Source organism: Fomitopsis serialis (genome assembly GCF_022376445.1).
Source record: "Fomitopsis serialis strain Sig1Antser10 chromosome Unknown B0H18scaffold_362, whole genome shotgun sequence".
NCBI lineage: Eukaryota > Fungi > Basidiomycota > Agaricomycetes > Polyporales > Fomitopsidaceae > Fomitopsis > Fomitopsis serialis.
The window spans coordinates 28,418-39,621 of NW_025955322.1; the positions used below are offsets into that span (position 1 = coordinate 28,418).

Here is an 11,204-nt window from a genome sequence, read left to right on the forward strand (position 1 = left end):
GTCTCACCCGTCTCATCCCTCCTGACCTCCGTCACGCATCGCGACGAGATGCAGTTCATCCGGCTGGTTGCTGTACTGGCCGCTCTCATCCCACTCATGGCTACCGCGGCCAGTGCACGCCCGTACGGTATGGCAGGTAAGCCCTAGGCTTCGCCTTCATTGACCAGAGCTCACTATATGCCCGATCAGAGGTGTTACGGAGGGTACCCAGTACGTTGCCCCCTACAGGAAGTGCGCCTTGTGCTGATGATCCCGATTTCCGACGACGCTCAGAGGCCTACACGTTTGGCGATATAATCAATATGCCGGCGCCATTCACATCCCATCGCAGCTGCAGTGGATGTTGATATCCACATGCTCTATACCCGTAAGCGTTGTCAGCATATTCTCAGATTATGACGCGGTTCCTGATACCAGTTCGATTCTCGTCTAGCATCTCGTCTCAGTACGAACTTGATTCGAGGTCTGCAGATTCAATATCCAATCCTTTCCACTATCATTGTTAGATTGCATCTCAAATATCACTACACTGTCTGCCTGAGTACCCCTTATTCTGTACAGTTAATTTATTAACCAAGAAGGAACTTCCCTTATGAGATTCGTCTCACTCCCGAGGCTGTCAGGCCTCACGTTTACGGTCCATGCGTATTTGTTGAGATCCTGAGACTTTACCACCATCAGTAAAATATTCCCACTTCGAGGTGGCAGCGTTCTGGTCCCTTTACGCACTGCGCCATGCTTCAGCCTGACTTCACTGGAGAAGTGAAGACATTCGGTGTAAATTCAGAAGCGCTCGTAGGATCACTATCTAGTGGCAGCCACCACGTGTAATTTGTAGACAGCCGCTTGAACTCGGCTTGACAATGAACGCTTTCGACACGACTGTTCTTCGTGAGTACTTGAGTATTCGCACCTCCTAGATGTTGCCAGAGTCGTATCCACTGAAGACGCATATGCTTTATATTCCTGACGCGTATGTAACGTCGGCCTCGTTGCCACACTCATGATCGCATCTGAGTCATAGCCTGAGTACGCCCCGAGCCGTTTCGCGACCGCGTCCGAGTCTCCTCGTCTGCGTTCATGGTACCCTCGATCAGATACAAAAGCCACGTTCTGACTTCTTGAATATGCAGAGAGGGCCATGCCGGACAGCTCGTCCACACGCCCAAGGGTAGCTCTGAAACCCACCTCCAACAAGTTCCGTCGCCTTGGCCGATGGACTATGGCCTCACCATATGCGGATTCACTCGCCGCCTCTTGGTGTGGCGCCAGCATTTCCTTCTGCTTCTCTGGGAGCTACCTCAGCATACGGACAGGCTCGCGTACAGAGCGCAAGGACTCGTTTAATGGCGGAACTCCGATGATAGCTTGTTCAGTCAGCGCACGTTCGGAAGGTGGTGGCGATTCGAGCACAAACGAGAATCAGGTGAAGACGTACGATTGCGGGCCATCACAGGAGGTTGTTCTGGTAGACGAAGACACTCCGACAGCGCGACCCGTCCCTGTCAAGATTACCCTCACTCTGGTGGATTGGGCATCCGTGTTCGAACTGGAGAGTGTCGTCGTGGATAATGTAGGCGGTCTCCAACTACTATGAGTAATGTGCTGCTTACACTTGCCATAAGGAAGACAGCGTCCAGGCTTTTCCCGATGACCCTCGCTCAGTCAGAGTACTCGCCATCGGGGACTCGATCACGGCAGGCTACTCAGATGGCTCACAGCCAATTCCTCTGGGCTGTCTCAGCGCGTACCCACACATCGCGAAGGCACAGCTCCACGCGAGAACGGGTATTGAGCTCGAGCTCGAACTCGTAGCCTTCCCCGGTGTGACGCTCGTAGCGCCTACGCCAGAGGAAGCGGACGAGGGCGCCGGGCAGGGTATGATAGACCGGTTCTTTCATGTGCGTAGCTTGTTGGATGCACGCGGATCCCGTTGTATTGATTGACTGTCGCTATATGAAAGGCGTCCCAATGGTCGGACGGGCCTGCAGCACTAGACGAACAGCCCTCAATCATAGTGATCGCCCTAGGTGCGCATCACGCCTATGAGGCCTCGCGCTGGGTGTCGAGGCTGAATTAGTTCTATCTCAGGTACGAACGATGACGCGCAAGACGTGTCCCCCATCAATTCGCCTCAACCATGCATGCTTTCGTCGGCCGTCTGTTGCAGGTGTATCGCGCATCGGCCAAGCAAATATGTGTCCTCGTAAGGTTCCCTTCATTGCTACGCTCCGTGGTTCGCTCATGACCCTCTTTAGCATCCCTTCCCCGATTTTACTGCAGACTCGGATCCTGAAACGACAGAAAGCGCCGAACAGGTCTCTGTCACACGAGACCTGTCGTCAGCTTTGGCTTCGTTGAGGTCCAATGCCGGGCAAGGTGTCGAATTCCACGAATGGGACATCGGAGGCGACCTCAGGAGGGAGCACACCATGGACGGACTACATCCGACAATTTACGGGCATCATATGCTTGGAGATACACTCGCTAAGCAATTGACAACGCTCGTCAGCTCTATAGCGGTGTCATAGGTTCAGTGTCGACTGTACCCAACGTTTCTGTTACTCGCAAGCATGAGATTGGCGTGCATACCCGTGGGTGCAGTAACAACATATCAAAGATCTGTTCATTACCCTCCGCCGCCGCGTCGCCGAAAATGGTGGCGATTTGGTATACTGCATGGCGTGAGGGTGCACGAAGGGCATCAATTGTAGGTAAGTACCGTCAACTCATCATGAAATGGTAACATGGACTAGTACGAACTTGTGTTGTAGTACCGTGGTAAGCTTCGCTATGTCCCAACACCTATCTAGATATCTTCGCTTCCTTCTTGGGCGGTTCCTCGTCTGAACCACATACTGCTAGAGGACATTCACGCCGTTTGAGAGATGACGGTGGCATGTTGTCGGTTCGGCCGTCTGGCGAGGCGTCGTTGGAAGGCGATTTGCTCGGATGCAGCTTGTCGTTAAGGCGACGGTTGAATCCGATACACTGGAGACCAATAACTTTCGCTTTCAAGATGCCCCATTGATACATTCCAGGTACGCCTTCGGTCAACGCATTAGACGCGTGCGCCCTCTCTGTTGTACGCTTCGCCAGCGCCGCTTTCAAATCAAGCTGGGCCACTGAATTCTTAAGTCGCTGCAAACATCATGAGAGTGTGACAAGTTATTGAGTGTGTATCAATGCCGAGGGCTGCCTTGCTCACCTGGAAGAGTTTGATATCAATGGCTTCCAGCTGGATATTATCCAAACCGAGCTCCACCCTTTGGTATGTGCCGACGTAATAGAGCTTTCCATGAGAGGTATGGAAGATTTCACGTGTCTCCTTTGACTTGATACATCTGGTGTACCTCCACCACTTTGTGCTGTGGACGCTCGAAACGTAGTCATACATAGGGACAACGTACATCGCATGATTTGAGTTGGGGAGCCACAACAAGTTGTCACTGAGCGTCATTTCGAAGCCCGTGAGCACGCCTCTCCGTCGTAGGCCAGACAAGATTTCAGATACGTGCTGAGAGGCCTGCGTGCATATGATCGTCTGATGCATACAATGTCCAGTAAGGATTTCAAACTGACCGGTATCTCAACAGGCGTAAGGGCCGCGAGATCAATTGCTACAGCGGGAGCAGGTAGTGCACGCAAATCATCCACGAAGCCCCGCAACTATGCGTAGGCAGTATGTCAGCCATCATCATTTACAATCAGAGCGTCCGATGCAATACCTTCACTGCCGAGCTATGAAGGTCAAGCTGGTCGGATGTACTAGCTGTGATCGAGTTGAGCGCGGTCCGCAGACTCGATATCTCCTGAAATATGATTAGTGTGAGAAGACGATGCGTTCGACAGAAGATGACCTTCTTCACAGCATCCAGCTCGGATTTCACGTAGTTGGACTGCCGTCGACATTCGGTCTCAGCTGCAATAGCTTCGGCACGCTCTGCAACTGCACGACTGCAGATCTTCTCCTTGTTCACGACCTCCTCTCGTAATCTCGTATTCTGTATACAGTAGATAAGCATGAACTGACTAGCACACCGGTGGGTTGCTACTCTACCTCTTTCTCCATGTCCTTGGTGGTTGCCTCCAATCTTGTGATCTTTGTGAGTTGTGTGGCGCTTTCCTGGCTACATTTCTTCTTGAGCTCTTCGTTTGCGGAGTTGCACTGTGCAAGTTTATCGACAAGAGTCTTGACCTGTGCACCAACAATTAGACCAAATACCAAGCCGCACGTGTGACGTTAGCACCTTTGCTTCCGTCTCGGAGGTGACACGTTCCTCATGATACCCTTAGCATTCCCAACAAGCGACAGATAGACCGCAAAACTTACTGCTTCTTCGCGGCGCGCTCGTTCCCTCGCGAGCAGATCTGATACTCGCTGAAGCTACAATAGAGAATGACACTGAGCAGCACAGGAATAAATGGTAGAGGAAACCTACATCTTGTCGAAGCAATGCCGTGGAATGTGCCTGTCAATGTATTATTAAGCTGCATGCGCTGAACGATGTAGAGCGTGGGACGCTAGTGTGGGACGTACAACCTCGTCTTTGTTCGATAGCGCCTCAATCGAAGCGGCGGCATTCGTCCGTAGTTCATTGAGTTCCTGTGCATATGGTATCAATGCAGTTAGAACTATCAGCGCTCAGAGTCTGTAGAAAGTAACACACAACGTTGGAAGCCTCGAGCTTCTTCTCGGCTTGTGTCAACGCCACTCCCAGCGCGTCCCTTTCCTGATCGGAGCATCGTCTCTAAGTCGATACCGCGGCGTCAAGGCAATCGAGCCTGACTCACTTTCTCCGATGCACTCAACTGCGACTCTACATTCAAGAGTTTTTGTTCCAGGAACTCGTAGAACTCCGTCTGTAGCCTGGGTCTCAGTGCGGCTGGGCTGAAGGACATGACGACAGTGGCAAGCTTCTGTAGCCGTGACAATTTGTATGAAGGACAGACACAGTAGTAGAGTTTTACGATTGCGCGACGTCCAATATCCGTTCGAAGATGGCTAGCAACGAGGAGACCCTAGACACATGCACGTACAAACGTACTTACAGATCAGCAGTACTCGCCGAGTGGCTTGAGGTTCATTGCCGGATTTGGTATGGCCGCGTGGCTTGCCTACGCCAGCGTAAATAACGCCGTGACGGCCCGCCCGGCGGCCCACGTTTGTTCTGTACTACTATGCAGTCTGTGTAGTGTCTTAAGTATCCAGTCAAACATTCACTGGCAACGGCGTTTGCTACAGGATTCACAAAGGCGTAGGTCTACCCGCAGGCCTACTTACAACTGGAAACTTGAATTCTACCGTGACTAGGCCCTCAGAAGTGAGTTAATTATACGCGCTTCCATACTGGCTGGAGAGCAGTGACGGTACGAGAGATGTCCGTCGCATGAACCGTGTATACTCGCTCGCTGGCTAATGCTAGGTACAGCTTGCCACGATCACTTCCAGTAACTAGTGCCTATGCGATCCGAGTCATTGGCACACCGATACATTGTTACGTCGGTATCAAAGAGCAAGCGCGGTCAATGGTTAATGTTCCATTGGCCAATATTGGTATGTTGTTCTCTCAGACCTCCTGCATGGGGTACTGACTGGCCGCTAGCGCTCTATCTAGTGCTTCAAGGGACTCCTATGTGAGCTTCTAAGCCGACATTGCGCGGCGAATACACTAGTGTTCTGTTCGAGTCAAGGCCCTCAGCTAACGCTGACTTGCCTTCTGGCTGCAAGAAGCCATGTGGGACGCTGGCTACGGGTGAACTGCGGCGTTACGAGTCAAAGCTGCTGTACAATTATGACCACAAGTTGGAGGGCGTCTTACAGAAAATTTCTGTCGGGCTCTGTCCGTATTTTTGAACCGTGTGAGTGATGATGTGCTTTGGTTTTCATCTTACCTCTACCGATTCGCGGCTGAATGCGATTCAAGACAGCCAGCAACCACACAAGCCAAATGGGTCCTGCCAGGAGATGGGCTCGTGGGCGTAAGACGGTAACAGTTTAATGAGATTTGAGCTTGTGCAGTCCCAAGAAACAAACAGATGCCTCGCAAGGCATAGGTCACGGTAACTGGCACCGCTGAGGCCTATCTAGGCCGTCGTATACAGCATTGGGCTCGAACCGCCCATGGATGGCGAATCCTTCTGGTATAGGTGGTGACGTGGCTGCTATCTTCCCAGTGCAAATGACGCGCAAGTCAAAGTTCAGTCGGTGCATTTGGAGATCTGCAAAGCATCCGTGTTATAAGGGAATCAAGGACAGCCCCTTTCACCTATCTCGTCTTGCTGGAAACCATGTTCCAGGACTCGTTTTCTTCAGCTTATGCCTGGATCATGATGCCTTTGGTGTGCGTCATGGGCCTTGTCTACTTGCTCGGTCTAAGCAATCCCCGGCGCCGTCTCCCTCCCGGTCCAAAGCGTATTCCTGTCTTAGGCAACGCCCATCAGTTGCCCTCAAGCTCCCAGGAGCAGACCTTCAAGTCGTGGGCGGATGAATACGGTGGATTTCGCAGTACTTAGACGACATTCGACCAATCTCACGCTGGCTACACCCGCAGGCGATCTGGTCTATGCCGACTTCTTCGGGTGCCGCACGCTCATCATCAACTCGCCCAGCATCGCGCGGGACCTCCTGGACAAGCGGGGCGCGATCTATTCGAGCCGTCCTCGACTTGTCACACAGGTCGAGCTGTACGTCGCACCCTCCCCTTATCGCTCGCATTGACACTGACCGGCGAACCCAGGATAGGCTGGTATCCTAACACGGCTTTTCTGCCGTACCAAGCCGCGGGGCGGCGTATGCAGCGCCGGTGGATCCAGGCAGCGTTCGGCGAGAAGGATGCGATACGGAAGTACGACAGCCTACAGCTGCGGGAGATTTGCACCTTCCTGTCGAACCTCATGCACACGCCCGCAGACTTCACGATGCACATCACGCGGTACGTCACAGCTGTAGTGTGAAGGCCGGGGGTGTGCAGAGCTCCCGATGGACCATGATCGCTGAGTGCCTTCGTTCGCACCTAGGTACACCGCGGCACTCATCCTCGAGTCTGTGTATGGGCACCGAATCACGTCCTTGGACGATGAGTATGTAACGCTGATGGACCATGCCATGGACGCAACCAACGCGACCGGTCCGGCAGGAAGCGGGATAGCGGACATCTTTCCACTTCGTTAGTCTTCAATTGTGCTGACTGCGAAGCCTTGATGAGATATTGACCGCTGACCGCTGATCTGTTATAGTCAAGTACGTCCCGGCGTGGATGCCTGGGGCAGACTTCAAGCGCAAGGCAATGTACGCCAGGGAACTCGTATGGCGCGCTAATCATCTCCCATACAATATGGTCCGCAAAGCGGTGGTGGGTCCACACTTGCAAAGCATAGATGGAACTGTATCGTTGACACCGTCCAACTAGACGTCGGGAAGTGCACGGCCTTCGTTCGTTTCCGAATTGATCGAGAAAGCAGAGAAAGCGGGCCGGCTTGCCGAGGACGAGGACTACATCCGGTACGCGGCGGGCGTGTTGTACTCTGGTACGTCCCAAATTGAGTGCTCTACGAAACCTGTGAATTTAACAGTAGCTACTGCCAGCTGGGACGGATACGGTATGCTATCGGGCAATGGCGCAATGGTCGATACTGAAACACTAGGGTGTGACGAATAGACGAAGACGGTGCTCCGGACATTCTTCCTGGCGATGGTCCTCTACCCGGAGGTGTACCATAAGGCCCAAGCGGAAGTCGACCGCGTCGTCGGGAACAGCCGACTACCCACTCTTGAGGACAGACCGAACCTGCCATATCTCGATTGCATCCTGAAGGAGACGTATCGGTGAGTACTACCTGCAGCCGTGCAAGACGAGGATCGAGTCTCACATCTATGGTGGGCAGCTGGAATCCACCTGTCCCACTGGGTCACATACGTTCTGTTGTGAGCAACCGGCAGTCGCTAACGTTTGCAAATCTTCACAGGCATACCTCACTATCTGACGGAGGATGACGAGTATGAGGGCTACCATGTGCCTGGGGACTCCACGGTCATAACCAACCTGTGGTACCGTGTGATCATACAAAAAAAAGGCTCTATGCAAAGCTCACCGACGTCCAACAGGTCAATGACACACGACGAGAGGACATACGACGCCCCTGCCACGTTCCGTCCGGAACGCTTCCTCGATGCGACAAGCTCAGACGGGGAACTCGAAGATCCTCGCAACATCGTCTTCGGGCATGGTCGACGGTCCGTGCTTTGCTCTGTCCGAAAGCCTTCCTCCACGTCTCAGCCCTGACATTCAGGCTCTGCCCCGGACGCCTATTCGGGGACGCATCCGTCTTTCTGGCGATAGCCGGCGTCGCGGCGACGCTGAACATCGACAAAGCCCGGGATGCTGAGGGCAACGTCATTACGCCAGAAGCGAGGTTCTTCTCTTCCTTGATCAGGTCAGTCCGTCTACGGACAATGCTCACGAGAGTATATTGGGCTCACGCCGCGTCACTGTCCGACAGCTATCCTGAGGCGTACGATTGTGACATCAGGCCGCGTTCTCCTGCTGCGATGAGTCTTGTTGCAGAGACGCTGGCGAGCATATCAGCGTGATATGAGCGTACTAGTGCACGTTCCTCTCACCGATCTGATTACCGGCATGCATGATGCTGTCAGTAGTGCGATGAAGAACGTGCTTTTTAGTGAGTTAGGTAATCCCCGAGGTATCCCAGAAACTGGCAACCTTTGCAGCAGCGCGATGGTTTCACTATCATGACCCGACACTGCTGGTCCGAGACATGAGGTCGGCGTTCATATCCATACTTGCGTTACACAGCGACGAGATACAACAGGTCTGTCCATCGCCCTCTACGTTCCGATGTGCCAGCGACGTACGTCCGCTGCGCCACCGGATGGTACTTATGACGGTGTTACGGGATCCTGGAGGAAAGCCTCACGTAAGAATGGAGAAAGGACACAAATCGTACGCAGGCCCGCCTACCGAGTGATCTGAGGGGGATATCGTCAGTTAGACATGTAACGTAGACGTGCGATCAGTGTGATACGAACCTGGGTAAAGAGTCGAGGACGAAGGGTCACGGTCCGACATCTCAGCTCCTGTATGACTGCGCTGCCTTTTACTCGGTGGTTCCCCATCTGATAGTACTATACTATCATCAGATGAGAGGGCATCCAGCCAACTCACGCTGCGCCGTTTGGCTGAGGAGCCCCGTCGGCGCTGAACGTCAGTGTCGGATTTCCGCGAAGTGTCGTCAGAAGGCATCCTTTTTGGGTGCAGCTCCTCATGCAGGCGATGGTTAAACCCGACACACTGGAGACCGATGACCTGCACCCTTAAGATGCCCATCTCGTACATCTCGGGTATTGTCCTTGCTACCGCGTTGGTTGGGGGCGCTTTGGGTGCCGTTTGCCACGTGAGCGCCTCTTCTAAGTCATCGACCACCACTGTCCCGTCCAATTGCTTCCATATACGATTCGATATTATGAGTGACGTAGAAGTGATACGTCGTGTTGTGATGCTCACCCGAGAGAAGCGCGTGTCAATCACTTTTCAAGTGTATATCACGCGGGCCCTCCACCGTCTTATACGTGCCGACGTAATAGAGGTCATCGTCATGAGTATGAAAGAGCTCGAACGTTCCTTTTGGTATATACGTCGCAGATCGGGGTACGTATGGCGTCCATTTCCTGCAGCGTGGTCTGGAATCATACCCAAACCCCGGACAACACGCAATGCATGCTGCGAGTCGGGTAGCCACATGCAGGCATCATTCACCGTCAACCTAGGAAACTGCTTATGCCCTCATGGAAACAATCGGACACGCGGCGGGACCCCGGCTAGCATGGTGATATCCAGCGTGAACTACAACGAATATCACGAAAAAAGTTACTGACCGGCAGCTTGACCGGTAAGAGGTGGAGAGATCAACTGTGACCGGGGGAGCAGGCAGTGCGCGCATACGGTCCATGAAGCTCCTGAACTAAGCACATGGAGGACGTCAGCATTTGCTGCACATAAACGGGATTATACACTACAATACCATCTGAGTGCCCTTACTACGGAATCTGGGTGGATGCACCAGCTTTGGTCGCCGAGTCGCCGGTGGCTGACAGCCTTGACACCTCCTGACGTATGGTTAGCATGCGATGGCATGGCGGATGCTCCGGTGGAAGCCGACCTTCTTCGCGGCAACGAGCTCGCTGTCACGTTGTTGAGCTGCTGTCGACAGTTGGTCTCGGCCGCAGCAGCTATTGCACGCTGTCCAGCTGCACGAACGCGGGTCTCGTAATGCCGCAATCTGTATGAGATGGAGAAGCATCAACCGTTGATAAGAGTTCTTCACGCCCGAATATTAAATCTTCACCTCATTATCCCGACTGGCCACGATTGCTTCTATCCGTGCGATCTTTGTGCGCTGCCTGCACATTCTTGACAACCTTCCTTCGCGAGCACTTGAAGCGCATTTTTGCTCTGTGCCAATTCATCGGCGAGAGCCTTGACCTGCAATTCAACAATGAGACGTATACGCGATAGCCGAAAGGCAGCGAGATCAATACCTTTGCCTCCACCTCAAATGTGGCACGTTCCTCGGAACACCACTTAGCAACGATGAGAAGCAACAGCCAGAGATTGCACACTCACTGCTTTATTTCGGCGGGTCTGCTCGGTGGCAAGTAGACTTGAGACTCGCTGGAGCTGCAACGGAGAACACCGTCAGCGGCACGGAGACAAGGGCGAGCCAGAGACGTGCCTCGTCTAAATTCGATGCCACTCTAGCAGCAGTTCGCAGTTCACTTAATTCCTACGTGTATGCAACGGACACGAATACTAGTATCGGGTATCAAATCTACACACAGCATGAAGTGACATAGTAGCGGAAGCTTCGAGCCTCTTCTCAGCTTCTGTCAATGCTGCTCGCAATTCATCTTTTTCCTGAGCATCGTAACTGCGTCAGTACAGCGTAACGGCAACAACATCCGCATCAGACTTACTTTCTCCGACGCAGTCAGTTGTGACTTCACGTTAGTGTATCTCTGTTCCAGGAATTGTTGGAACTCTTCCTGCAGCCAGGGGCTTGCGGTTGGTAAGGACATGACGGCGCGGCACTTTCCAAGTCTAAGTCTCGACAGAGGCCGACGTCCGAGAGGAGTGTTCTTTGAACTGACTGAAGCGACTCAGGCTGCCGAGTGCCTGTGGGACGCA

The 11,204-nt window shown here is 53.2% G+C and overlaps 2 protein-coding genes across 2 annotated transcripts; both read left to right on the forward strand.

Annotated features, from left to right (window-relative positions):
• Positions 1 to 48: 48 nt before the first annotated feature.
• Positions 49 to 2,531, forward strand: B0H18DRAFT_1129075 (uncharacterized protein; the record flags this gene model as incomplete). The annotated part of the gene is made up of 7 exons (XM_048035388.1): positions 49 to 136; positions 190 to 210; positions 1,134 to 1,573; positions 1,626 to 1,901; positions 1,964 to 2,030; positions 2,092 to 2,159; positions 2,259 to 2,531. The coding sequence occupies 7 exons, from the start codon at positions 49 to 51 to the stop codon at positions 2,529 to 2,531; spliced, it is 1,233 nt and encodes a 410-aa protein (XP_047884834.1).
• Positions 2,532 to 6,291: 3,760 nt separating this feature from the next.
• On the forward strand, positions 6,292 to 8,593 carry B0H18DRAFT_1218483 (cytochrome P450; the record flags this gene model as incomplete). Its single annotated transcript, XM_048036704.1, has 13 exons — positions 6,292 to 6,496; positions 6,555 to 6,687; positions 6,741 to 6,935; positions 7,021 to 7,169; positions 7,240 to 7,355; positions 7,413 to 7,530; positions 7,589 to 7,602; positions 7,662 to 7,828; positions 7,888 to 7,910; positions 7,969 to 8,050; positions 8,108 to 8,236; positions 8,293 to 8,436; positions 8,503 to 8,593. The coding sequence occupies 13 exons, from the start codon at positions 6,292 to 6,294 to the stop codon at positions 8,591 to 8,593; spliced, it is 1,566 nt and encodes a 521-aa protein (XP_047884835.1).
• Between the last annotated feature and the right edge of the window lie 2,611 nt (positions 8,594 to 11,204).